This window comes from Oncorhynchus tshawytscha, linkage group LG27 (genome assembly GCF_018296145.1).
Source record: "Oncorhynchus tshawytscha isolate Ot180627B linkage group LG27, Otsh_v2.0, whole genome shotgun sequence".
NCBI classification, from domain to species: domain Eukaryota; kingdom Metazoa; phylum Chordata; class Actinopteri; order Salmoniformes; family Salmonidae; genus Oncorhynchus; species Oncorhynchus tshawytscha.
This window is the reverse complement of record NC_056455.1, coordinates 20,274,187-20,300,780: the sequence shown is the minus strand read 5'-3', so window position 1 is coordinate 20,300,780 and position 26,594 is coordinate 20,274,187. Positions and strand designations below refer to the sequence as shown.

Genomic DNA, 26,594 nt, shown 5'->3' with positions numbered 1-26,594 from the left:
AGACAGAGCAAATAGCTGGCAGGAGTTCCTGGAGAGTGCTGATGCAAAATAGAACCTGACCAGCAGCACAAAATGGCTTTCAAGTGAATTTTCTCCCTCAGTCTGTCTACTAGTACTGCTCTGCTTGGAAGAGTCCTCTGGTGTCCTGACTGCTGTTATCACTGGGAGCTGAGAGGAGGACATTTCAGTGCACATTAAGTCTGTGTAGTAGAGATGTCAGAGTGAAATAGGATCTCCCCTTTCCATTTCTATCACCACAACACACTGTAGGCGCTGATGCCTTTTCCCAAGCTCCCACCCCTCCCCACAAACCACAAGCACTGTATGACAGAGTATTATGCTTGTGGTCTGCACGATGGATCCTCTTACAAAGCTATGAAGAAATGAGTGATACGTCTACACAAGAAGGCAAACACGACAGGACCCCGCAGCAAAAACCTTTTTTTTTAATCGTTTCACATTAAAAACACATACTGTACGCTGCATCACAAAATGAAAATAACAATAGAAACCAAAAGAGAAGAAACAACCAGTGGCATTTTCACTGAGACTCAGTATGTGTCCCATAGTAGTTCACCTCTCTCCATGGACAGATCTATACAGTAGGTGAGAAGCAGGGGAGGACTGGGACCAGAAATTGGCTTTTGCATTTGCAATATACCGGCCTATTTTTTTCCTTGAGGTCCTCACACCGGTCCATATTTTTCCTCAAGGTCAGATAATGATAATTTAGCAAACATTTTTTTTTCCGTTAGACAGGACCACTAGGCTAAAAATGAACCAGCCCATCTGGCATTTCAGGCAAATGCCAGATGGCAAGTCCACCCCTGGAGATGGCTGAGATCACTGCTAAAGGAGACATGATAAGCCATACATGAGAGATTAGATTACACACAGCAGGTCAACAACAGACAGGAAATCATAGTTCACAAAGCACTTGGAGATCATTCCCACCTGTACTGTACATTATAACGATGACATAGTAGAAGTTTTGTCACATACACCGGATAGATGCAGTCAAATGTGTTGTATTACAGGGTCAGTCATAGCAGTACGACACCCCTGGAGCAAATTAGGTTTAGCTGCCTGACTCAAGGGCACATCGGCAGATTCTTCACCTTGTCGGCTTAGGTATTCAAACCAGCGACCCTTTGGTTAATGGCCCAACACGCTAACTGCTAGGCTACCTGCCGCCTGTCTGAATAATCATGGCTAGTTGATATGCTACTCTGGATGGATGTACTCGTCATATCATAGTGATGCAATATGGCCCTTTTTAGTGTGATGGCACTAGGTGGGAGGGGTGTTAACGAAACATAAAGTGCAAACCAAATCCTTTTTGAGTTGGACTCAGACCAGTCAGCGTTTCATGTCATGGTTTTGGATAGTCCTTTGTCACTTTTTTTGAGAACAGAAAAACACCTCCTGTGGTTTTCACACCACCCATGGTTTGGTGAGTTTGATTTTAACTGGTTATTAAATGTGTTTGGTTGGGGCTATCGGCTTAAAATCACCTCCAATTTGACAAAGATTGTGTCTTTCAGTCAGAGATGGACAATAGTCCCGGAAAAGTCTGCAGGCTACCGTTTCTGCAAACGAAAGGCTTTACATGTTGGGCTTGACTATTTGAATTATCATCCTGCCCTGTTAGCAAATTTGTATTTGCGTCAAATCAAAATGTCAACCAGTCATAAGTTGGTTCATGTAAGTCCTTCTTCAATAACATGTCCACTGTAGACAGGACAGAACACTGTCTCGTACCGTTTTGGTTTTTCGTACTACAACACCAATATTAACACCACAATACAACACACCCTGTATCCTCAAATTAATCAGAAGATCATTTCCCCTCATCTGAATCTACATCAGTGCAATTATTATCGTCCAAACATTATTTCCATTAATAGAACAGTGATTATCATGGAAATTCCAATTTCAATTCAATTTCTAGCTGGGATATCTCTATGTAAGGGCCAAGTCCATTATGTAAAATATGATGAGTTGGGAGTCCGTCAGTTCTCACCAGACAACACACCCACATCATGCAGCTGAAATGAAACTAAACCCCCTCAGCATGTTCATTTTATGAGCGACATTTGTACTCTGCTTGTATTCTGCCAGGTAAACAATGTCATACTCCACCTCTCTGGTTTTGGCTCAGCCTCAGTCATCAATGAGTGCTTTTACCCCACTGAGGCGCTGCCGCCAAGAGGCAAGCGTTTAATCATTTACATGAGTTTACACATAGGAATATGGCACCTGTTTAATATGTTGTTAAGAAGCAGCTCAGTACCTTGCCTTCCCTCGGGGGAAACTCACCTTGTGGTAAATTGATAGGAGTGGAATCAATAGAACGGATGCATTAATTAAACAACAAAATAAATAACCGAATGCAAAACAGTCATTTTGGAATTGAGTCTTTAGAATGCTCATGTTTTCCCAATATGAATGCAAATACAGTCCCAACAGCCCTTCCCGTAGATATACAACTTGCCGCCTAAGAAAACAGTGCATCAACAAAATGGAACTGCCTTAGATGGATGTGTCATATGAAATATATTATAGTGAACCATGTTCAATCTATACATTCTATTTCTATAGCTGGCCTCATCCCATAGGCCACGGAGAGAGACAGAGAGAGAGAGAGCGAGAGAGAGAGAGAGAGAGAGAGAGACAGGGCAAATGTACAGTAAAGCAACACTGCAGTCCAGCGTCAGCCAATCAGCATCACCAAAGAGAGAAACCATCTCTGAGAGGAAGCAGCGCATGCAACTTGGACAGTTCACAGCAACTGTTATGGTACAATGTCTGGCAGTACTGACCGATGGGTGACTAGTGAATACACATGTCTAGGACAGAGATGAGTCCCTTCCCGTTATGTTTACAGTGCAGTTTGTCTGTCTGTGAACTGGAGAAGACCTATGAGTCAGGTAGATGAGCATGTGAGGGGGAGGGGAGGTGGCTGTCCTCCTCCAGCAGTACAGTAACAGTTCCAGTAACAGAGAGCACCAGTAAGTCCAGGTGACAGCTCCTTAATCCCCATTAGTACTGCAGTGACAGTGTGGAGGGGAGGCCCAGTCCAGCCCAGTCTAGCCCAACCCAGCCACCCTTTCCTCTGACCAGCCACCCATCCTCCCCACCAAAGTCACTATCATTCTGTCCTGGTAGCCTGTGGAAGAGGCTGCTGCTCACTGGCTCCCCGTGTGGTGGTGGCTCACAGTGGCCTTGCCTGGTGCGTGTGTGGAGCTGGGCTGGGGACTCAGCAGGCGATCTCCTCCAGCGTGCCCAGGGTGGTCTGTAGGGGGACGCTCACCGTGTGGCTGATGGCCTCCGAGTGGTTCCCCACCGGGTCACAGGAACTCTGAGGTAGGGTGACACACACATATGCGTGTAGTACACTTATACACATGCAAACGTCTACACTGCACCCCACTGCTGGCTTGCCACTGAAGCTAAGCAGGGTTTGTCATGGATGGGAGACCAGGTGCTGCTGGAAGTGGTGTTGGAGGGCCAATAGGAGGAACTCTTTCCTCTGGCCTGAAAAAAAGATCCCAATGTCCCAGGGCAGTGATTGGGGACATTACCCTGTGCAGAGTGCCATCTTTAAGATGCAATGTTAAAAGGGTGTCCTGACTCTCTGTGGTCACTAACAATCTTATGGCACTTATCATAAGAGTAGCGATGTTAACCCTGGTGTCCTGGCTACATACCCAAACTTGCCCTCATGGACACCTAATCATCCAATTGGCTGATCCATCCTCTCCCCCTTAACTATTCACCAGGTCATTGCTGTATGTGAGAATGTGTTCTCATTCAACTTACCTGGTTAATTAAAATAAAAAATACACTGAGTGACATTTTGACACGATTCAGTTGGAGAGATTTCATCTCCTTTCTTGTCAATAACTGAGAATTACATCGGGATAGCTGTCTGGCACAGAATAACATAAATCATATTGAGGTTTGGCTGGATGCTAAGCCATAAATACAATATAAAACATTTTCCAAACAGTGTGACAGTCCAGTTTGTCATCTGATTAACCTCATGACCTTACCACATCCTCTCCGTGGCTCTCCTCCTCGTCGTCTCGGCTCAGTAGGTCCAGCAACTTGTCCTTCACCACCTGACAACATATATATGTAACACACATCATCAGGGTCATCAGGACATACACAGTATCACAAAATGATTCATGAAGTGTGCTTTTTACATGCTGTGGTAACTTATGACCAATTTAATTTAGGTGAATTTGAACAGTTATAATTGTCACCATAAATAATACAGCAGGTGTGGACTTTACCATGAAATGCTTGCTTACGAGCTCTTCCCAACGATGCAGAGTTAAAGAATAATAATAAAAAGAAAACTAGTAATATAAGAGGAATAAAATACACAAGAATGGAGCTATGTACATGGAGTACCAGAACTGGATCACTGTGCAGGGGTACCAGGTATTTGAGGTAGATATGTACATGAAGGCATGGTAAAGTGACTAGGCATCAGCATATGTAATAATATCTTGACTCAAGGCCAAACATCACCGTGGCTGTTATTTTAGTGGCGGTCTTTAAAACCACAGCCAGAGCAGCAGCACTCTCTGTCTGACAAAACACCCCGCACAGGCTCCCCATTAAAACATGAGAAAGGTTTGGAAAAAAATACTTTTCATGTGTACTTCTAAAGCCCAGAGGGCACAGAATGACTGGTTTGTCCTTGGCAGAGCTCCAAGCAGACCAAAGCAGTAGGAGAGAGAGACCAACGGCTGAGCTGACTTAATGAAAAGACTGATCACGCACCTCAATCACTCAGCCCAGACAGATATATGGCAAGGCTCTTTCGTCTCAACAATTGAAATGTGAATGTGAATATGTGTGTGTGTGTGATTGGCCTTGAGTCTGTGGAGAAATGTGTGTGTAACCTATTAGACGGGTGTCTCTGATATGAATTGTTATTCATTTTTTAGTTCTTATTTCTTCCGCCAAACATAACTGTCTGTGAGAGTGTTTGATAATGCGTTTGTGAGAATGTGTGTCTTTGGAAGTTTCTACATGGTGTGTGTTCTATGTCTGACCTCATAGGCGTAGTCAAATAGCTCCAGGATGGTAAGGATACTGGCCCCGATGAACAGACCCATCTGACCACCTATATCACCTGGAAGATCAACAATACACAGTTAGAGAGAGGAGCGTGTGAGAGAGAGCTAGCAAGCACTGGAAACCTAAGAGCTGAACCCTGAAAAGAATCTCCTATGCCAGCTATTGAAAACACTAAACAACTCTATTATCCAATCACACAGAGAAATCAATCACATTGTTACAGAAATGAAAACCTCCTATTTGACAAATTGGGAAAATGAAACAAAAATACTGAATAAACTAAATTGCTATTTGGCCCTCAAAACAGAATACAAAAATGCAGAATATCTCTACTCTGTCAGAGATACAAAACAGAGACAGATCCTGACCAAATACAGGCTCAGGGAACACCAGCTGGCTATAGAAAAAGGGAGACACAAAAAGACATGGCTATCCAAAGAAGAGTGTCTATGTGGTCACTGCATTACAGGGGAGGTAGAGACAGAGATGCACTTTTTCCTGAGAAATACTCCCGAATAAGATAATCTTTTTCAAGAAAATATCTCAATCAATTCACAACTTCTGTGCATTTACTAATGACATTATTCTGAGGGAGGGAGAAACTGCAAATATTACTGACAGATACAGTATGTATATGATTGCCATAGCCTGAGGATGATTGCCATAGCCTGAGGATGATTTCCATAGCCTGAGGATGATTGCCATAGCCTGAGGATGATTGCCATAGCCTGAGGATGATTGCCATAGCCTGAGGATGATTGCCATAGCCTGACTTCCCATAACCATTAATACCCTGAAGTATTTACATTGAATATAACTGACAGTAATATATACAATATATAATAATATATAGTGTATAACCATCATCCATGTACATGTTGTTCTTTATTTATTAGCCATTCTTTCTTTTTCTTTTTCTAATCTTGTTTTTTATTTAATTAAATGTATCTTAATTTGAATTTTAGAGAGAAAGAGAGAGAGACTGGAAAGAGAGAAAGGAGATGGAGAGAGAGAGGAGATGGAGAGAGAGAGGAGATGGAGAGAGAGAGAGGAGATGGAGAGCGAGAGAGAGGAGATGGAGAGAGAGAGAGATGGGGAGAGATGGAGATGGAGAGAGAGAGGAGATGGAGAGAGAGAGGAGATGGAGATGGAGAGCGAGAGAGGAGATGGAGAGAGAGAAAGGAGATGGAGAGAGAGGAGATGGAGAGAGAGAGAGGAGATGGAGAGCGAGAGAGAGGAGAGAGAGAGAGGAGATGGAGAGAGAGAGAGGAGATGGAGAGAGAGAGGAGATGGAGAGAGAGAGGAGATGGAGAGAGCGAGAGAGGAGATGGAGAGAGAGAGGAGATGGAGAGAGAGAAAGGAGATGGAGAGAGAGAGAGGAGATGGAGAAAGGAGAGAGGAGATGATGGAGAGAGAGAGAGGAGATGGAGAGAGAGAGGAGATGGAGAGGAGATGGAGAGAGAGAGAGGAGATGGAGAGAGAGAGGAGATGGAGAGAGAGAGGAGATGGGAGAGAGAAAGGAGATGGAGAGAGAGAGGAGATGGAGAGAGAGAGGAGATGGAGAGAGAGAGGAGATGGAGAGGAGATGGAGAGAGAGAGAGAGAGGAGATGGAGAGAGAGAGGAGATGGAGAGAGAGAGGAGATGGAGAGAGAGAGAGGAGATGGAGGAGAGAGAGGAGATGGAGAGAGATGGAGATGGAGAGAGAGAGAGAGGAGATGGAGAGAGATGGAGAGGAGATGGATGGAGAGAGAGAGGAGATGGAGAGCGAGAGAGGAGATGGAGAGAGAGAGGAGATGGAGAGAGAGAGAGGAGATGGAGAGAGAGAGAGGAGATGAGATGGAGAGAGAGAGAGGAGATGGAGAGAGAGAGAGGAGATGAGAGAGAGAGGAGATGGAGAGAGAGAGAGGAGATGGAGAGAGAGAGAGGAGATGGAGAGAGAGAGAGGAGATGGAGAGAGAGAGAGGAGATGGAGAGCGAGAGAGGAGATGGAGAGAGAGAGAGAGGAGATGGAGAGTGAGAGCGAGAGCGAGAGCCAGAGCGACAGCCAGAGCGTGCGCGCGAGAGAGGGGAAGAAGATAGGTAGATAATAGCTAGAGAGTTGACTATACCCAGTAAGCCTGCCACTTCATAGGCTTTCTTCTGCTCAATGGTCTCATAGTTCAAGGCCTCAAAGAACACATCCAGGACTAGGATGTTATCCCTGAAAGAGAGACATCGATAAGATCAGATAACACTTCAATCGTGTTAAAGAGAAGACAACACATTTACCTTGATATTGTCATCCTATTTAACTATCAATCAATGAACTGGTAAGTCATCAGTCATTCTTCAGGTCATCAGTCTAAACACATCCGTTTTTTAAATGGTATTTTTTGAACGTTTTATTTACCATCAGTCTTTTCAAAGTGTGTTAATCTTTCAGTCAACGGGGAAATAGACATACAGGGCATACTATACCTGCTACATCAATAGTTGTATTATCAATTGCCATAAGTAAGGGTGCTTATTCTTCCACACTGAACCACATGTCCCATACAATGTCATTAGTAGAGTAGCATCTCAACTGATGACTGCATCCAATAGAGAATGCCTATTGTTATTATCATCAAAATCCACTTATATGATAACATGACGGATCTCTTCAATAGCAGGCTCCCAGTTCTCTTTCCCATGAGTCTGAGCGTCAAAGACATCTCAGTGTAATATCTTCACTTTCCACCCACACCCTCCTTACTATCACTACATATAATATATGTGATACCGTAGGCTGATGTATATTACATTTTTCCTTCTAATGCATTCATCTGTCCCTCTGGAGCCTCCTATAGGCAGGTACTTACGTGATGTATTTCTCAGAGCGGTTGAACTTCTTTTCCAGGTAGCGTGCTGAGGTCTTACTGGGGATCTTGACCATGGACAGCTCCTTGTTGTAGCGTGTCATGTTGCATGGTGTCCTACAGATGCAGTTACTACTCTCCAGCATTGACAACTTGGCTACAGTAGAGAAGACAGGGAGACATGAAGGAGAGGATGAATGGATGGATGGAAGAGGGGTAATGGATGAGGATGGGGAGAGGGAGGAGAGGGAGGAGAGTTGACCTTAGTTTGAGGGCAACTGAGGGTACACACACAAACACACACCCATCTCAACAGCATTCCCTACTGTATATACTTCAGAATGGCCGTACGTCTTGATGCACTTAGCAGAAATGTCAGAGTCTAACAGTATGCATGTTTTACCTGGGACAGTGTACTAAAGACATAATGATGGGAGAAAATAAATGTTGATCCTTCTGCCTCCAGGATGATCTATTTGTACATACTGAAAGGTTGTTAGTGTAATTGCTACTGATATTTTTTTTATGGAGTAGATTTGAAATTGCAGATTGTAGCTTCCATTAATATAATTGTATTTATCATTTCCAATCCACCATATATTTCTTTTGTAAATGTGTACAGTACCAGTCAAAAGTTTGGACACACCTACTCATTCAAGGGTTTTTCTTAATTTTTTACATTATAGAATAATAGTGAAGACAGCAAAACAATGAAATAACACATGGAATCATGTATAAACCAAAAAAGTGTTAAACAAATGAAAATATGATTTTATATATTAGATTCTTCAATGATGCCTTGATGACAGCTTTGCACACTCTTGGCATTCTCTCAACCACCTTCACCTGGAATGCTTTTCCATTTGCGCTTAGTAGGACTATCATTTGTTTTCAACAGGACAATGACTCCAAACACACCTCCAGGCTGTGTAAGGGCAATGTGACACTTATGGTGTGTTTGGGGTCACTGTCCTGTTGAAAACAAATGATAGTGCTACATCAGATGACTTGGCCTCCACAATCACCTGACCTCAACCCAATTGAGATGGTTTGGGATGAGTTGGACCGCAGAGTGAAGGAAAAACTTCCAACAAGTGCTCAGCATATGTGGGAACTCCTTCAAGACTGTTGGAAAAGCATTCCTCATGAAGCTGGTTGAGAGAATGCCAAGAGTGTGCAAAGCTATCATCAAGGCAAAGGGTGGCTACTTTGAAGAATCTCAAATATAAAATAGATTTTGATTTGTTTAACACTCTTTTGGTTACTACATGATTCCATATGTGTTATTTCATAGTTTGATGTCTTCACTATTATTCTATAATGTAGAAAATATTAATAATAAAGAAAAACACTTGATTGAGTAGGTGTGACCAAACGTTTAACTGGTACTGTACATACACAAACACACATAAATACATACATATACCTTTAAAAATATATTTCCTTTATTATTTTCCGCTAACCCCACCACCCCTCCCCTAATTGGAGTAAACTAATGAACAACAACACTTAGGCTTTTACTTCCGGCTTATACACACAGACCTTTTACGGACACAATCTATTTTACAATAGCTATATTAGGTTTGTTTTTAGTCCTGTCCTTCTTCTACCCTTACTCTCTCCAAGGGAAGCACAGCCGAGAGCTGCCCAGTGACATGAGCCTACCAGACGAGCTAAAATACTTCTATGCTTGCTTCGAGGCAAATGACACTGAAACATGCATGAGAGCGCCAGCTGTTCTGGAAGACTGTGTGATCATGTTCTTCACAGTCAATGTGAGTAAGACCTTTAAAAAAGTTAACATTCACAAGGCTGCAGGGCCAGATGGATTACCAGGACGTGTATTGCAAGCATGCGCTGACCAACTGGCAAGAGTCTTCACTGACATTTTCAACCTCCTCCTGACCGAGTCTGTAATACCAACATGCTTCAAGCAGACCACCATAGTCCCTGTGCCCAAGAACACTAAGGTAACCTGCTTCAATGACTACCAACCCGTAGCACTCACGTCTGTAGCCATGAAGTGCTTTGAAAGGCTGTCATGGCTTACATCAACACCATTATCCCAGAAACCCTAGACCCACTCCAATTTGTATACTGCCCTAACAGATCCACAGATGAAGCAATCTCTATTGCACTCCAAACTGCCCGTTCCCACCTGGACAAAAGGAACACCTATGTGAGAATGCTATTCATTGACTACAGCTCAGGGTTCAACACCATAGTGCCCTCAAAGATCATCACTAAGCTAAGGACCCTGGGACTACCTCCCTCTGCAAGTGGATGCTGGACCTCCTGACGGGCCACCCCCAGGTGGTAAGGGTAGGTAACAACACATCCGCCACGCTGATCCTCAACACAGGGGCCCCTCAGGGTTGTGTGCTCAGCCCCCTCCTGTACTCCCTGTTCACTCATGACTGCATGGTGAGGCACGACTCCAACACCATCATTAAGTTTGCAGATGACACAACAGTTGTAGGCCTGATCACTGACAACAATGAGACAGCTTATAGGGAGGCGGTCAGAGACCTGGCCGTGTGGGGCCAGGACAACAACATCTCCCTCAACGTGATCAAGACAAAGGAGTTAATTGTGGACAACAGGAAAAAGAGGACCAAGCACGCCACCATTCTCATTGACGGGACTGTAGTGGAGCAGGTTGAAAGCTTCAAGTTCCTTGGTGTCCACATCACCAACAAACTAACATGGTCCAAGCACACCAAGACAACCTCTGGAGATTGAAAAGATTTGGCATGGGTCCTCAGATCCTTAAAAGGTTCTACAGCTGCACCATCGAGAGCATCTTTACTGGTTGCATCACTGCCTGGTATGGCAACTGCCCGGCCTCCGACCGCAAGGCACTACAGCGGGTAGTGCATAGGGTCCAGCTATCCAGGACCTCTATACCAGGCGGTGTCAGAAGAAGACTCCAGCCACCCTAGTCATAGACTGTTCTCTCTGCTACCGCAAGCGGTACAGGAGGACCAGGTCTAGGTCCAAGAGGCTTCTAAACAGCTTCTACCCACAAGCCATAAGACTCCTGAACATCTAATCAAATGGCTACCCAGACTATTTACACCGTTGCTACTCTCTGTTGTTATCATCTATGCAAAGTCACTTTAATAACTCTACCTACATGTACATATGACCTCGACTAACTGGTGCCTCCGCACATTGACTCTGTACCTGTACGCCCCTTTATATATTCTCGCTATTGTTATTTTACTGCTGCTCTTTAATTACTTGTTACTTTTATTTCTTACTCTTATTCGTATTTTTTATTTAAAAACATACATTTTTAATAGTTTTTATATATCTAAAAAATATAAATAATTTTACTGCATTGTTAGTTGTAAGTAAGTATTTCACTGTTGTTGTATGTGACGAATACAAATTTGATTTGATCTATTTCTAATGTTCATCCAGTTTGATTTCTATTTGCCATATATTTTTAACTGTGCTGTTTCACAAAAGTTCTGAACCTATATACATTTTACAGACATAGCATATTTTACATTTGTTATCTTGTTGTTATTAGTCCCACCCTTCAGCTCCATTAAATCCCTCCCATTTATCTCTTCACACCATCTATATTGGATTTCCATTTGTCATATATTTTTTCAACGGTGCTGTGATGCTTCACAAAAGCTCTGAACCTGTCTATTCTCATAGTTTCTACCGATTATAAATGAACTACTAGCCTCAACAACTGTGGACACTGTAAATGCCCTCATGAAATACACAGGAATGTTTTATGAACTTTCCAGACATTTCTATCCATTCCTGGAAGCATAAAAATACTATTCTAATCTATCTGGTCCTATCCAAATCAATTTCCTCTGACAATAACCAGTCTCACTCACATTCTCAACCCATTCTACCCTGCTGCTAGGTTCCCTTAATGCATAAAAATATCAAATCTGATCTCCCAACCCTAATCTCTCACTGTGACAATAGTATGGCAGTCTCCCCAGCTCGCCCTGGGCAGGGCGGAGTCTCCCTTGGATTACTAATAGCCTTCAGGGCCAAGTGGTCACGTAATTGCAACAGGAAATTCAATATGGCACCTCAGTCGCTTTTCATTCTCATTCAAATAAGGGGTTATTGGATCCGGGTAGCAGTGTGCATTCATAACCCTGATTTACACCCTCCCTTTTTCTATTTCTCTCTCTCCCCACATCACAATCTTACTCTCTTTCCTCTTCTTCCCTCTCTCTCTCTATTTCCTTCACTCTCTTTTCCTTCGCTCTCTCTCCCTCTATCATTCTGTCTTTCTCTCACTATTTCTCTCTATCCACCATCTCATTTCTGTCCATAACAATTATTCTAACCAAATCATCTGCTTTATTTCATATTTCCAAGCTTATTAAGAAACAGTGTTTTTAATGACTTAACACTCTCCATTACGCTGTCTTTGGCTGTGAACAGAATGTTATATTTAAGCTAGCAGTTGTTCAACCCAGAGACGAGCTAATCCTTTTTATTGTATGTTTGGTTTAAAACCTTTATGTGAGATGAGAGGATCTTCTGTCATTCATCCTGCAATGAGACCGCATTTCTAAAACGATTACGCTAGTAATGTGATTGTATGATCACGTTACTGTGGGCAATGCTATCCAAGTCGACTTTTCACAGGACAACAAATGTCTGTGTTTTCCTCCGTGTGTATAATTAGGAACAGAGAAGATTTCTGTGTTCCTCTGTAATCTAGTCACAGGACCCTCCAGTGAGAACAGATGCAGCTGTCTTCAATTAAAACAGCAGCCACACTGTTTCTGTCTCCCAAACTTCCTGATTGACACATTGGTTTAAAAAAAAGCACAACTTCAGACTTTACTAAGTGAAAACGGTGCGGTGGTTATATCAAATTGGTTCACAGTCTAACTAGGAACTGATTTGCATAGAATTATTGGGTCTGTGTGTTTGGATGGAATAAGCACAGGCATTTCAAATAAAACCAATTCAGGAGGAGCGAGAGGGAGGGAGGGAGCGAGAGGGAGCTGGCCAGGATGGACCAAGCACAAGAGGGTACTCTAGCTCTAACTCTCCACAGTCCCAGTATAGCATACCTTGGCTTCATTTCCTCTTTATTTGAGACACATTGCCTAATTACAATGGACGAGCCAGGGCCAAATAATTGCCAGTGTTTGTGTGTGTTTGTTGCCCGGTAGGTAACAGAATGAGAGAACGCCTCCCCTTAATGATATCAGCAGGGGAATTAGACACCCCTACTACACAAAACACACAAACACTTTTCAATAAAGTTAATTTAGAGGAATAAACAAGGTCCTGCCTCATCTGATTTTCATTTATCCCTTCAGTAAAGTATGAGTCTGTGGTAAAAGTAAAGGTATAAATTAATATATAAAAACAGCCTAATAAAAAATGAGACGAAGGAGAAAGTGAGAATAAAAAGTCAATATCCCAGTTTTACAGAAAATAACAGTTCAATATAGATGGGTTTAGGCACAAAATGAGATCCTACTGTATGTGAATTATCCTACTGTATATGAGTGATCCTACTGTATGTGAATGATCCTACTGTATGTGAATGATCCTACTGTATGTGAATGCATACAGCTCCCCCTCCTCTCAACACACACAGATAAACACAGATTCCTTATTTGTAATATATACAGTACAGTATGAAAGTAAAATGAACCGAGGGAGGCTTCTAGACCTGGCTTTTCTAGAGGGGAAAAAAAACAGCTGAGTAAATGCTAATCCTAAATACCAGGGTCAACCAGCAAAACGAGAGAACCTCTGTATTCTCTATGAATGATCAATAATACATGTGTAGCTAACTAATACAAAATGTGTCAAATCTTTTGGGAAATTATAAGACACTTGTGTTGACACAATGTACCTATGCCTTTTCTTCATGATATCTTTATGTCCCCTAGCCCATGGAGAAACAGGAATGCTATGATGTCAAATCGTTTATCCCGAATCAACCAAACAGCAACAGCAAGAGGATGAGTGAGAGAGAGGAAGAGGGAGGTGTTGCACTCCCAGTAAGTATTCTACTAATACGAAGCACTGCAGCAACACATACTATTCTACCACGAACACTACTCTTTTGTCCACTTGAGACTACGAGTTTCCTGGGGAGGATGTGAAGCATCGGGGAAGCTGTGAAGCATTGGGGAAGCTGTGAAGCACCGGGGAAGCTGTGAAGCATCGGGGAAGCTGTGAAGCACCGGGGAAGCTGTGAAGCATTGGGGAAGCTGTGAAGCACCGGGGAAGCTGTGAAGCACCGGGGAAGCTGTGAAGTGCGCTGTACAGCCTGCACTCTAGCATGTTGTGTGATTGTGTTTGAGTCTGTTATTAAAGAATGTGAAACAAAGTTGTATATGTTAACTATTGTCTGATTCTGTTCATGTGTCTGTTATTAAATATGTATGTTTACTGCTTTTCATTAAATCATGTATGGCTATTGTATTTGTTCATATGGGCAGAATATTGTATAGCAGGGTTCCCCAACTGGCGGCCCATGGGCCAAATTTGGCCCCCCAATTTTTTAATGCATTTTCATTGTTGACATCAAAGACTAAAAACACCAGGAAATCAGCTCCAAAGTATTCCCATGCGTAATAGAGAGACACGTCGTATTCAAATGTAAGCAAGGTTTGAAATGTTTTTGTCAAACATATTTGTTTGGGCTTCTTGCAGTCAATTTGTAATCTACAAATGATTTGTAATTATGTTCCGGCCCCCAAACCATCCGCTCAAGAAACAAAATCAGCCTCCAGCTGAATCTAGTTGATCCCTGTTGTATTGTCACGCCCTGACCTTAGATATCTCTGTTTTCTTTATATTTTGTTTAGGTCAGGGCGTGTCTAGGGTGGGTACGCTAGTTTTTGTATTGTCTAGGGTTTTTTATATGTCTAGGGTTTTTGTAGGTCTAGGTGTTTTGTATGTCCAGGGTTTTGGTAGGTCTAGGTGAATTGTATGTCTATGGTGGCCTGATATGGTTCCCAATCAGAGGCAGCTGTTTATCGTTCTCTCTGATTGGGGATCATATTTGGGTAGCCAATCCCCTTTGGTGTTTGTGGGATCTTGTCTATGTTTAGTTGCCTGTCAGCACTAGTTTGTATAGTGTCATGGGTCGGTTGTTGTTAATTCATTAAAAAGAGAATGTACGGATACCACGCTGCGTCTTGGTCCGATCCTTATGACGAACGTGACATGTATAGGCAATATTGCCTACAGAAATTGGTTCAGTTATAGCCTAAAATAAATGTGTTCATATGGGTAGAATATTGTTTGTTCGGTACACCATCCTACAGACAGTGAGTCACGTGGTGTCAAGGGTACTGGCTGGTGGCGTTGGTGTAAAGTTATGGGGAATGTTTTCCTGGCACACGTTAAGTCCCTTGATACCAATTGAGCAACGGTTCAATTCTCCGAAGAATTCAGGCTGTTCTGGAGGCAAATGTGGGTCCGACCCGGTACTAGATGGATGCACCTAATAAACTGACCACTGAGTGGATATCAATTCATTCATATGGTTATATAAAGGCTGAAGGCTAAAAACAGCCTATACTATATCTAGACCTATATCTAGTTCCTACAATCTATTTTCATTTTAAATCATGGCTTTTTCTAGTTTTTACACCATCCACTAACACCAACTATTTACTATAAAACATTTATTTATCAACAAAAAAGCTTAGCAAAATACAAAAAAATGATGGGGCAAAAATAAGAGTAGGCCTAATATATATTTTTTATATAACCTAAAAAATACTAGAGTAGGCTACATGACAAAAACAAACAAATCATCCAAGAGTGTGCTTAGTGTTCTGGTCTCATAAGGATTTTGGAGTCATTGAAAGGGTTGAACTTGAAGAAGTGTCCAAGTAGACTAGGTGCTCATTTCTCTCAGATGGATTTTGGAATATTCACAACTTCTACTTGAAAGTGTAGGCAACGCTCTTCGGGTAAGACTCCATCAGTTGAGTCGTGGTGTTGGCTACTTCTCAACCAGCGACTTCAGATCCTTCTGTTGCTTGTGGTAGCAGGGTCTTTGACATGGCGGTGGAATGCCAGCAAGTTGCTGCTCCCTTCTCATTTCACCTCCTTGCTGCTGTCGTTGCAATACCTCGATGAACTTCCAAATGGTGCGGTGGGTAGCGCCAAGATTCAACCAAAAAGTTCAATGCCAGCTCTCCTCTCCATGGTTGGTCTTTGCCAAGTCTTGCAGGACCGCATCGTAGCAGCACCAAAATTCAGAAAATAAATAAAATAGGTAGAAGCATATTCGCAACAATTTTATTGGCCTTGAGCATGATGCCATCAATAGTAAGAAAAATAATAATAAAGTTTATGTTAAACAAGCCATACATATGGGAAACATTGGCTTTTTTCCAATGAGTCCGACTTTCTCCCCAACCCATGTTGCCTGAAAGTATGTCAGGGGGTCCTCCAGTTGATGTTCCGGGCGCTGAAAGAACCAGGTATCCAGATACTGTAACCTCATCATTCAGGGTTATGTGACGTCGGCATTTCAAAAGTGTGATATTCGGTGCACTTCCAAAAGCACTTAATTGCTGTCTGTCGTTCCTGTCTGTAGGGGTAGCCTTCATGCAGCAGGATATTTTTTCCACGCACCCAGAGGATAAATTCGGGTTCCACTGTGTCTTTCTCTGACCTCCTCTAAGAATGAGGAATGAGGAGGGTAGCGGTGCAAGATCTTTTTAAGCAGAATATTTGGATTATTATCATATGTACGACATGCAATTCGATTGCTGGACTATCGAAGCCATCCATCAACACATTTATTCAGATCCGGCAGTTCCAAGAGGATAGTTTCAAAGGTAATCAATTAGGCCTAGTTATTGTTCATTAGCAGCACACATTTGCATTCACGTGGCGTTGGTGGATGGAGGATGGAGCGAGACATGATGTCCCAGATGTGCTCAATTGAATTCAGGTCTGGGGAACGGGCGGGCCAGTCCATAGCATCAATGCCTTTCTCTTGCAGGAACTGCTGACACACTCCAGCCACATGAGGTCTAACATTGTCTTGCATTAGGAGGAACCCAAGGCCAACCACACCAGCATATGGTCTCACAAGGGGTCTGAGGATCTCATCTCGGTACCTAATGGCAGTCAGGCTACCTCTGGCGAGCACATGGAGGGCTGTGCGGCCCCCCAAAGAAATGCCACCCCACACCATGACTGACCCACCGCCAAACCGGTCATGCTGGAGGATTTTGCAGGCAGCAGAATGTTCTCTACGGCGTCTCCAGACTCTGTCACGTCTGTCACATGTGCTCAGTGTGAATCTGCTTTCATCTGTGAAGAGCACAGGGCGCCAGTGGCGAATTTGCCAATCTTGGTGTTCTCTGGCAAATGCCAAACTTCCAGCACGGTGTTGGGCTGTAAGCACAACCCCCACCTGTGGACGTCGGGCCCTCATACTACCCTCATGGAGTCTGTTTCTGACCTTTTGAGCAGGCACATGCACATTTGTGGCCTGCTGGAGGTCATTTTGCAGGGCTCTGGCAGTACTCCTCCTGCTCCTCCTTGCACAAAGGCGGAGGTAGCGGTCCTGCTGCTGGCTTGTTGCCCTCCTACGGCCTCCTCCACGTCTCCTGATGTACTGGCCTGTCTCCTGGTAGCGCCTCCATGCTCTGGACACTACGCTGACAGACACAGCAAACCTTCTTGCCACAGCTTGCATTGATGTGCCATCCTGGATGAGCTGCACTACCTGAGCCACTTGTGTGGGTTGTAGACTCCGTCTCATGCTACCACTAGAGTGAAAGCACCGCCAGCATTCCAAAGTGACCAAAACATCAGCCAGGAAGAGTAGGAACTGAGAAGTGGTCTGTAGTCACCACCTGCAGAACCACTCCTTTATTGGGGGTGTCTTGCTAATTGCCTATAATTTCCACCTGTTGTCTATTCCATTTGCACAACAGCATGTGAAATTTATTGTCAATCAGTGTTGCTTCCTAAGTGGACAGTTTGATTTCACAGAAGTGTGATTGACTTGGAGTTACATTGTGTTGTTTAAGTGTTCCCTTTATTTTTTTGAGCAGTGTATGTTTTTACTGGACTGATGGCCAGCATCTGATAGTCAGTCTGAGGGGAGGGAGGGAGCAGCGGTGAGGCTGTCTCTCATTCGACTCAACAATACCATCCCTCCACTCTCCCTCCCTCAGCTGATGGAAAAACTCAATTCACACGGCATTATTTCTTCCTCACGCACCAATTCATGTTGTTTCTCCTATGACCAGAGAAAGTGAAGTATTCCCAGATTTAAAAAAAGACACAAGCCGCTAATAATAACAAGGCAAGTTTATCGGAACACTTTGCTACGCTCATCTATTGCAGGTGCAGTGCTGGTTATAGCGTGAGTGGAAGTAGGGAGAACGTATATTTTATGGCTCATAAAAATGTTGAACAAAGTGTTGATAGTGCTGGATAACATCTTAAACATGTAATGTACTTACTCATAGAAACAGGCTTATAGGTGCACTTTATTTCCTCTCTGGGCCTGCTGGGTAGGTGGAGTTCTACCTTCAGAATCATTAAATGATTAAAAATGGGGACACTTTGCCTTCCCGGAGCTAGGGCTGCTGAATCAACTGCATCTATCACCAACAGCGAGAAACAAATAAAAAAATAGGAACGAAGGCTTTATTGTTGGGTTTTTTACAGAAATGTTTGGTGATCGACTAGGAATGCCTTGGAGGTCGACCAGTTGATCGCAATCAACCGGTTGGGGATCACTGCTATAGCCTAAATAAATGTATTTTAGGCCATATGAAGAACAGATATGCATGATTTAATGAAAAGCAGCAAACAGACACAACATTTTTTCACATTCTTTAATTAAAGACTCAGAAACAGAAACAGGCAATAGGCGATACAGCTGGCGTCACAGTTTTCCTGCCAAAAAGGCCTACAAAGAAACTTGACGATGTTGAATGCGCGAGGGTGTCTGTGCGCTGCGTAGTACCTTCAACAAAAAGACATGTAAGCTTGTGCGTTTGTGTGCATTCATATTGTGGACTTACCAAGGGCAGGCTCTGCACAGTCTTTGTACTGTTCAGGGGTACAGAATGGAGAATCACCTAGAAGGACAGAAGGAGCACAGAAGGAAGGGGAGGAAAGTTCAGATTCAGCTTTTCTGATCGATATATTTATGAAATGTAGTACCTCTGAATGACATACGAGCTTGAGAAAAAAAAACTGTAAACAGCTCAGATTTCTGTGGAATATCGTTACAAAGCTATCAGTGATTTACTAAAATTACTGGAATCTTCAGTAATTTGGGGTAATTAACAGAAAATCTATGGCAATCTATCGTAACTTTGGTCATTTATACTTGAATAACATAAATCTGTGTCCATATTGTCTATGAGTTTCTAGTAGCTAGACCATATGGTTCAAGAGAAAATAAGCATTATTTTCAATGAACTCTGCAACTCTTCCAACTATTGACTTTTCTTCACTACTGCCACCAATTTGACACCAAAACAGTGACAACAACAACAAATACATAAATTAAAGTGTGTAAAAAATGATAAAGGGAATTATGATGAAACTCTCATATTAAACACCATTGGTATTCCCTAAATTGATGGTTTATATTTACGATATTTTTTTACAGCTTTGTCATATTTATTTTGTTTTTGTTGATATTTTAAAATGATCTTATTTAATGATGTCATATATTCTGCATGTGACACAACCACACAGAGGTCCATAGATAACACCTGGGATAATCTGGAGTCCCCAAAAGGGCCAATAGATTATTTATGATAGATTACACAAAATCCTTGAAAGATACCAAAATTCTGATAGTTTAATGGTCAACTGTGAACGTTTCCAGTAATATACCCTCCCTTTGCAACCCTACTGTGGAAGCAGTCAAGGAGACTTGCAACATGCAAAAATCTAGCACACCTAAAGAGAGTGAGAGAGAGAAATAGAGCTTTGTGTGGAGCAAGGTGATAGACAAGCCTTGGAGCAGAAAGCTTTATAATACACCAACACAAATCTTGACCTTACACCTTACAGCTCTTTGACCTTTTCAAACCCACCACAGACTTTAGATGACTTTATCAACCACAACAACTACTGTAAGTCCTTTATCAAACTTTCCTCACCTTGTCTTCAAATAGTCCTTGATGAAAAAACATGGCCCATGTTTTGCCCATGGCCCAGACAATGCTATATTACAGACTCTATCCACATGTTTTGCCCATGACCCAGACAATGCTATATTACAGACTCTATCCACATGTTTTGCCCATGACCCAGACAATGCTATATTACAGACTCTATCCACATGTTTTGCCCATGACCCAGACAATGCTATATTACAGACTCTATCCACATGTTTTGCCCATGGCCCAGACAATGCTATATTACAGACTCTATCCACATGTTTTGCCCATGACCCAGACAATGCTATATTACAGACTCTATCCACATGTTTTGCCCATGGCCCAGACAATGCTATATTACAGACTCTATCCACATGTTTTGCCCATGACCCAGACAATGCTATATTACAGACTCTATCCACATGTTTTGCCCATGACCCAGACAATGCTATATTACAGACTCTATCCACATGTTTTGCCCATGACCCAGACAATGCTATATGTTTTACAGACTATATTACAGACTCTATCCACATGTTTTGCCCATGACCCAGACAATGCTAATTACAGACTCTATCCACATGTTTTGCCCATGACCCAGACAATGCTATATTACAGACTCTATCCACATGTTTTGCCCATGACCCAGACAATGCTATATTACAGACTCTATCCACATGTTTTGCCCATGACCCAGACAATGCTATATTACAGACTCTATCCACATGTTTTGCCCATGACCCAGACAATGCTATATTACAGACTCTATCCACATGTTTTGCCCATGACCCAGACAATGCTATATTACAGACTCTATCCACATGTTTTGTTTAGTGTGAAAAGGGAAAAGAAAGTGTGTGCTCTTACCAGGCATGTGCACCATTCTGCAGTTACAGTTTTCCACGATGTAGCGTGTCTCACAGTCGATCCTGCAAGCTGTCACACTATAGACCTGGAAGAAGCCAGAGTCTAGGGCCTTGGACTCACACTCTCCCCACGGAGGAGGCAGGTAGGTCAGCTACAACACAGGAGAGACACAGTGGGGGGATTGAGCAGAGAGACAGAGACAGAGAGTGACAGGGAAAAACACTCAGCTGAAGTCTAAAACTCCCATAGACACATAGGAGATGTCATGGTGTTATTGTGATGTAGAGCCATCAGAGAGAGGTTCCAAAAGGCCCTCTAGAACACAGCAGGCTAGATGACAGAGGAACAAAAGGAAGGTCTGGCCAACAGACTGGGCAGAGTGGGACACATTCACAGATACAGTCTCTCGCTGTGAAAACTCACAACAGGTTCCAAGAACACAACATCTCCAAATGTTCCCCCCTCTTGCCCCTACCCCACCCCCATGGCTCTGGAGATGGGAACAGCAGACGAGGAAAGAGGGACACCAGGAGGAGCTGAGTGAGCGCCCATCTGCCCTGCACGCAGGCGGCCCTCTCCAGCCGCTCCGCTACTCTCCGTTCAGCATCCATCACCCAGCGCACCCTGCATTGTGGGAGATGCAGTTTCCTCAGCCAAATACCAGTTAATCCTTATCCTGCCAGGTCAGATTTGGCTGTGGAATGTCTGTTAGCACAGATAACATTGGAGAAGAATCCCTCCAATCAGAGACTGATACTGTATCCATGCATCCAGATTAGTTTGCTGTTGTTAACTCGAACACAGAATTCCCTCGATATCAGCAAGCGAGACATTGATTTTCAAATCAAGACAGGCTATATACAGTAGTGAGGCTATAAAAGTAGCAAGGCTACATACAGACACCGGTTAATCAGGCTGATTGAGGTAGTATGTAGATGTAGATATGGTTAAAGTGACTATGCATATATGATGAACAGAGAGTAGCAGTAGCGTAAAAGAGGGGTTGGCAGGTGGTGGGTGGCGGGACACAACGTAGATAGCCGGTTAGCCAATGTGCGGGGGCACTGGTTGGTCGGCCCAATTGAGGTAGTACGTACATGAATGTATAGTTAAAGTGACTATGCATATATGATAAACAGAGAGTAGCAGCAGCGTAAAAAGAGGGTTTGTGGGGGTTGGGGGGGGCACACAATGCAAATAGTCCGGGTAGCCATTTGATTACCTGTTCAGGAGTCTTATGGCTTGGGGGTAAAAACTGTTGAGAAGCCTTTTTGTCCTAGACTTGGCACTCCGGTACCTCTATAACGGGGGTGGCTGGGGTCTTTGACAATTTTTTGGGCCTTCCTCTGACAACGCTTGGTGTAGAGGTCCTTGATGGCAGGCAGCTTAGCCCCAGTGATGTACTGGGCCGTACACACTACCCTCTGTAGTGCCTTGCGGACAGAGGCCAAGCAATTGCCGTACCGGGCAGTGATGCAACCAGTCAGGATGCTATCGATGTTGCAGCTGTAAAACCTTTTGAGGATCTCAGGACCCATGCCAAATATTTGTAGTTTCCTGAAGGGGAATAGGCTTTGTCGTGCCCTTTTCACGACTGTCTTGGTGTGTTTGGACTATTCTAGTTTGTTATGATGTGGACACCGAGGAACTTGAAGCTCTCAACCTGCTCCACTACAGCTCGATTGAAACACGACTAATGAAGCCAACAAATCAAAACATTTCAAACTAGCCCTGGCCTCACTCATATACTGTAGGTCTGGCCATGCTCCTGTAGGTCTCCATTCACAATTAAAAAGTCTTCCCTAAAGGCCAGCTGTTCATCACTTCTAGGAAGATAGACTTTCCCAGCACTGTGGATTTCATTAAGATGAGAGGCAGGTGCTCCTCAGCAGCAGTCAGTCCATCACCTTTCCCATCACCCTCATACCTCTGCTAATCTTTCCTCTTGTCCTAATTGGAGTGGCTGATGTACAACACTATTATCCTGCTGTAATCAAATATCAAATCATCAGAGTAGATAGGTGTCAGCGCCCACTGTGGGGTGATCTGTTGACCTGATTAAATACACTCCAATGACGGCCAGGACCCTCTCTGCCCCTCCCCACACATTATTCATCAATGACCACACACTCTGCCATTGGGATGCACGTCAGCAACTAGAAAGAATATTAGAAACGGATCAAAACTAAAATGCAACAGTTGAATCAACAAGGGGCATAATTAAAGTTGTCGCCTCTGGATTTGGAATTAGGCTTTGGGAGCTCTACATGGATTTGCTAACTTTGGGGATTTTGTTGAAAATCAGAGCTGTGAGTCTGGAGTTTTATTAACGAACCAGTACAGTATAGTATATCAGTTCATCCCTCTCCCGTGGACACTAGGTTGCCAAGACCAAAAATACATTACTGAGACCCATCCAGAAGACACAGGAGGGAGAGAGGCTCAGGCTCTTTAATAGAACAGTAATTTACAGACATGGGAATGCCCTTGTGACTTCTGTGGAAAGCATAGCAAAGAACACTTTAACATTTGAAACTCCCCTATTCTTAAAATAATGAGAAAATACAGAGGATTATTAAAGAACACAGGCAATCTAGTGTGTGTGTGTGTGTGTGTGTGTGTGTGTGTGTGTGTGTGTCTGTGTTCATGCATTATTAAGTGCCTATAGTGGCTGTGTTCTTTGGTTTCTGTGCACTTATTTTTTTTTTGATGAAGTGGCTTTAATCTGGAAGTAATAATACGAGTTCATTTGAGTGCATGACTTCAGCTCCGCCTCACAATTGAGCTGTCTGGTTGGATCTGATTACAATCGCACACCAATGACCACAGGCAGCCATTGTACTTTTACAAAGTCCCCACAGTACTGCTAATCATTAAGACATATCGGCTATATTCAGCCTGATTATAAGCATGGTCATGACATGGCGTCTCACAAGATGTCCTCGGGCTGGCTCAGTCAGGAACTAAAGTTGTGCCATGCTGCAGGAACACAACAAGGGCCAAGCCACAGTAGGAAGTCTGGAGAATCTTTGAATTCAAAGTGCAAAGCGGAGTTAATTAGCTGGTGTCTAAATTGACTGTGTTTCCCACTGTGCTGGTACAATGGGGAGGATGAAGGATGATGATGTTGTGCCAGTCAGTCACACAGAGCTAGTCACAGACAGAGCTGAGATGGAGCTGAGACTGCTGGGAGCTCTACGGCCCAGGGGGCCTGCCTGGCCACACCATGATTGGAGGCCTCCAGAGTCGCCTGCCTGCCTGCCTGCCTGCCGCTGTACAGTAGACCTTCTCTGTATGCTTATCGCTGGCAGACTTTTTCTTTCTTTTTCCTACTCTAATCTTTTTCAGGACGTGAGTTGTTTTTCAAACTTCTGGAAATGACTGAACATGTTTTGGATCTTCCTTATTCATGCCCTTTTTTAAATGATGGGAGTTATACAATTTATTATATATTTATTGTATAGTTTCTTCTTTATATGTACATTGCCTTCAGAAAGTATTCATACCCCTTGACTTATTTCAGATTTTGTTGTGTTACAGCCTGAATTCAAAATGGATTCAATATAATTTTTTCTCTCACTCATCTACACACAAAACCCCATAGTGACAAAATGAAATCGTTTTTGACATTTTTGCAAATGTATTGAAAATGGGATGCATAAATATCAATTTACATAAGTATTCACACCCCTGAGTCAATACTTTGTAGAAGCACCTTTGGCAGTGATTACAGCTGCGAGTCTTTCTGGATAAGTCTATAAGAGCTTTCCACACCTCAATTGTGGAACATTTCTCCACTATTCTTTTCAAAATTCTACAAGCTCTGTCATCTTGGTTGTTGATCATATAGACAACTATTTTCAGGTATTTCCAAAGATTTTCAAGCAGATTTAAGTCAAAACTGTAAAACTCCTGAGATTATTTAGGCACACCATAACAAAGGGGTTGAATACTTATTGACTCGACATTTCAGCTTTTCATTTTCAATTAATTTGTACAAATTTCCAAAAACATTTAGGTATTGTGTGTTGGCCAGTGACACAAAATCTCAATGTGAATCCATTTTAAATTCAGGCTGTAACACAACAAAATGTGGAAAAAGTCAAGGGGTGGGAATACTTTCTAAAGGTACTGTCTAGGTTTCCTGCTTTATCAGTCCCTGGTTGTGGACTACAGGAAAAGGAGGACCAAGCACGCCTCCATTCTCATCGACTGGGCTGTAGTGGAGCAGGTTGACAGCTTCAAGTTCCTTGGCGATCGCATCACTAACAAACTAACATGGTCCAAGAACACCAAGACAGTTATGAAGAGGGCACTACAAAACCTATTCCCCCACAGGAGACTGAAAAGATTTGGCATGGGTCCTGAGATCCTCATAAGGTTTCACAGGTGCACCATCGAGAGCATCCTGACGGGTTGCATCACTGCCTGGTATGGCAACTGCTCGGCCTCCGACTGCAAGGCACTACAGAGGGTAGTGCGTACGGCTCAGTACATCACCGGGGCCAAGCTTCCTGCCATCCAGGACCTCTATACCAGGTGGTGTCAGAGGAAGGCCCTAAAAATTGTCAAAGACTCCCGCCACCCCAGTCATAGACTGTTCTCTCTGCTACCGCACGCGCCAAGTGTAGGTCCAAGAGGTTTCTAAACAGCTTCTATCCCCCCACAGCTAATCAAATGGCTACCCAGACTATTTGCATCCACCCTCTTCCAAACTGCTGCTACTCTCTGTTATTATCTGTGCATAGTCACTTTAGTAACACTACCAACATGTACATATTACCTTGTTATTCTTATCTCTTACTTTTTTGTAGGGATTTTCTTAAAACTGCTATGTTGGTTAGGCTTGTAGGTAAGCATTTCACTGTAAGGTCCACACCGGTTGTATTCGGCGCATGTGACAAATAAAATGTGATTTTGATTTGATTGGATTTTAATTGCAGAACAGGCATCTCATGTAAATGCTGGAGACATAAGCGATTTGAAGTGTGAGGAAAAATAGATGAATCGTGACAGGAATCTGTCAGCTAAGACAAGGGCAATCCAGCCAACTCCCTGTGGGAACTTAGATAAAAACATCTCCAGGGTCAGTGAAGGAGAGTGGGAGAGAGAAGATGGGAGAGAGAGAGACAGAGAGAGAGAGAGAGAGAGAGAGAGACAGAGAGAAAGACAGAGTGATAAAGAGAGATACTCCCAGTCAGGGAGTGGACAGAGATAAGAGGTCAGACCTAGGGCTGTTGTGGTGACCGTATTAGTGCCACACCGGTGGTCACGAGTCATGAAGGCAGTCAAATTCCACGGTAATTAGGTTTCTCCAAGCTCTGATGCTGCTGATGGTCATTAGTAGCCTACAAAACTTATTAACTGCCTGGTACTCAGCACTCTATTGTCCCTCTAATCACTCTGACATCAATGCAAATGTTATTGAAAATCTAATCAAACACTTCATGAGAGCCCATGAGTTCATGTTGCTCAACATTTCTATAGGCTATGCAATACCACGAGAAAAGAGGGTGATGGCCTCGATTAAAAAGAGGAGGATCCCATCAGCTTCCTATAAGCTAGGCCTACAATATTTACTTCTCAACTTTCCTAATATTAAGCACATTGCTTATTTTTACAACAGGAGTATAGCCTACCTGGTTGGCATGAAAATTAACCGCAGGA

The 26,594-nt window shown here is 43.1% G+C and overlaps 1 protein-coding gene across 2 annotated transcripts in view; it reads right to left on the bottom strand.

Moving 5' to 3' along the window:
• Positions 1 to 1,125: 1,125 nt before the first annotated feature.
• The window catches only part of LOC112237214 (acid-sensing ion channel 2), a 564,722-nt gene continuing 539,253 nt past the window's right edge, over positions 1,126 to 26,594 (bottom strand). For both annotated transcript variants that reach the window (XM_042307187.1, XM_042307186.1), the window contains 7 exons: positions 20,928 to 21,078; positions 18,966 to 19,022; positions 7,939 to 8,092; positions 7,207 to 7,298; positions 5,073 to 5,152; positions 4,056 to 4,124; positions 1,126 to 3,361 (listed from right to left, as the gene is read on the bottom strand). In XM_042307187.1, coding sequence (XP_042163121.1) covers positions 3,260 to 3,361; positions 4,056 to 4,124; positions 5,073 to 5,152; positions 7,207 to 7,298; positions 7,939 to 8,092; positions 18,966 to 19,022; positions 20,928 to 21,078 — 705 coding nt within the window. In that variant the 3' untranslated portion in view covers positions 1,126 to 3,259. The remainder of the gene's footprint in view (positions 3,362 to 4,055; positions 4,125 to 5,072; positions 5,153 to 7,206; positions 7,299 to 7,938; positions 8,093 to 18,965; positions 19,023 to 20,927; positions 21,079 to 26,594) is intronic.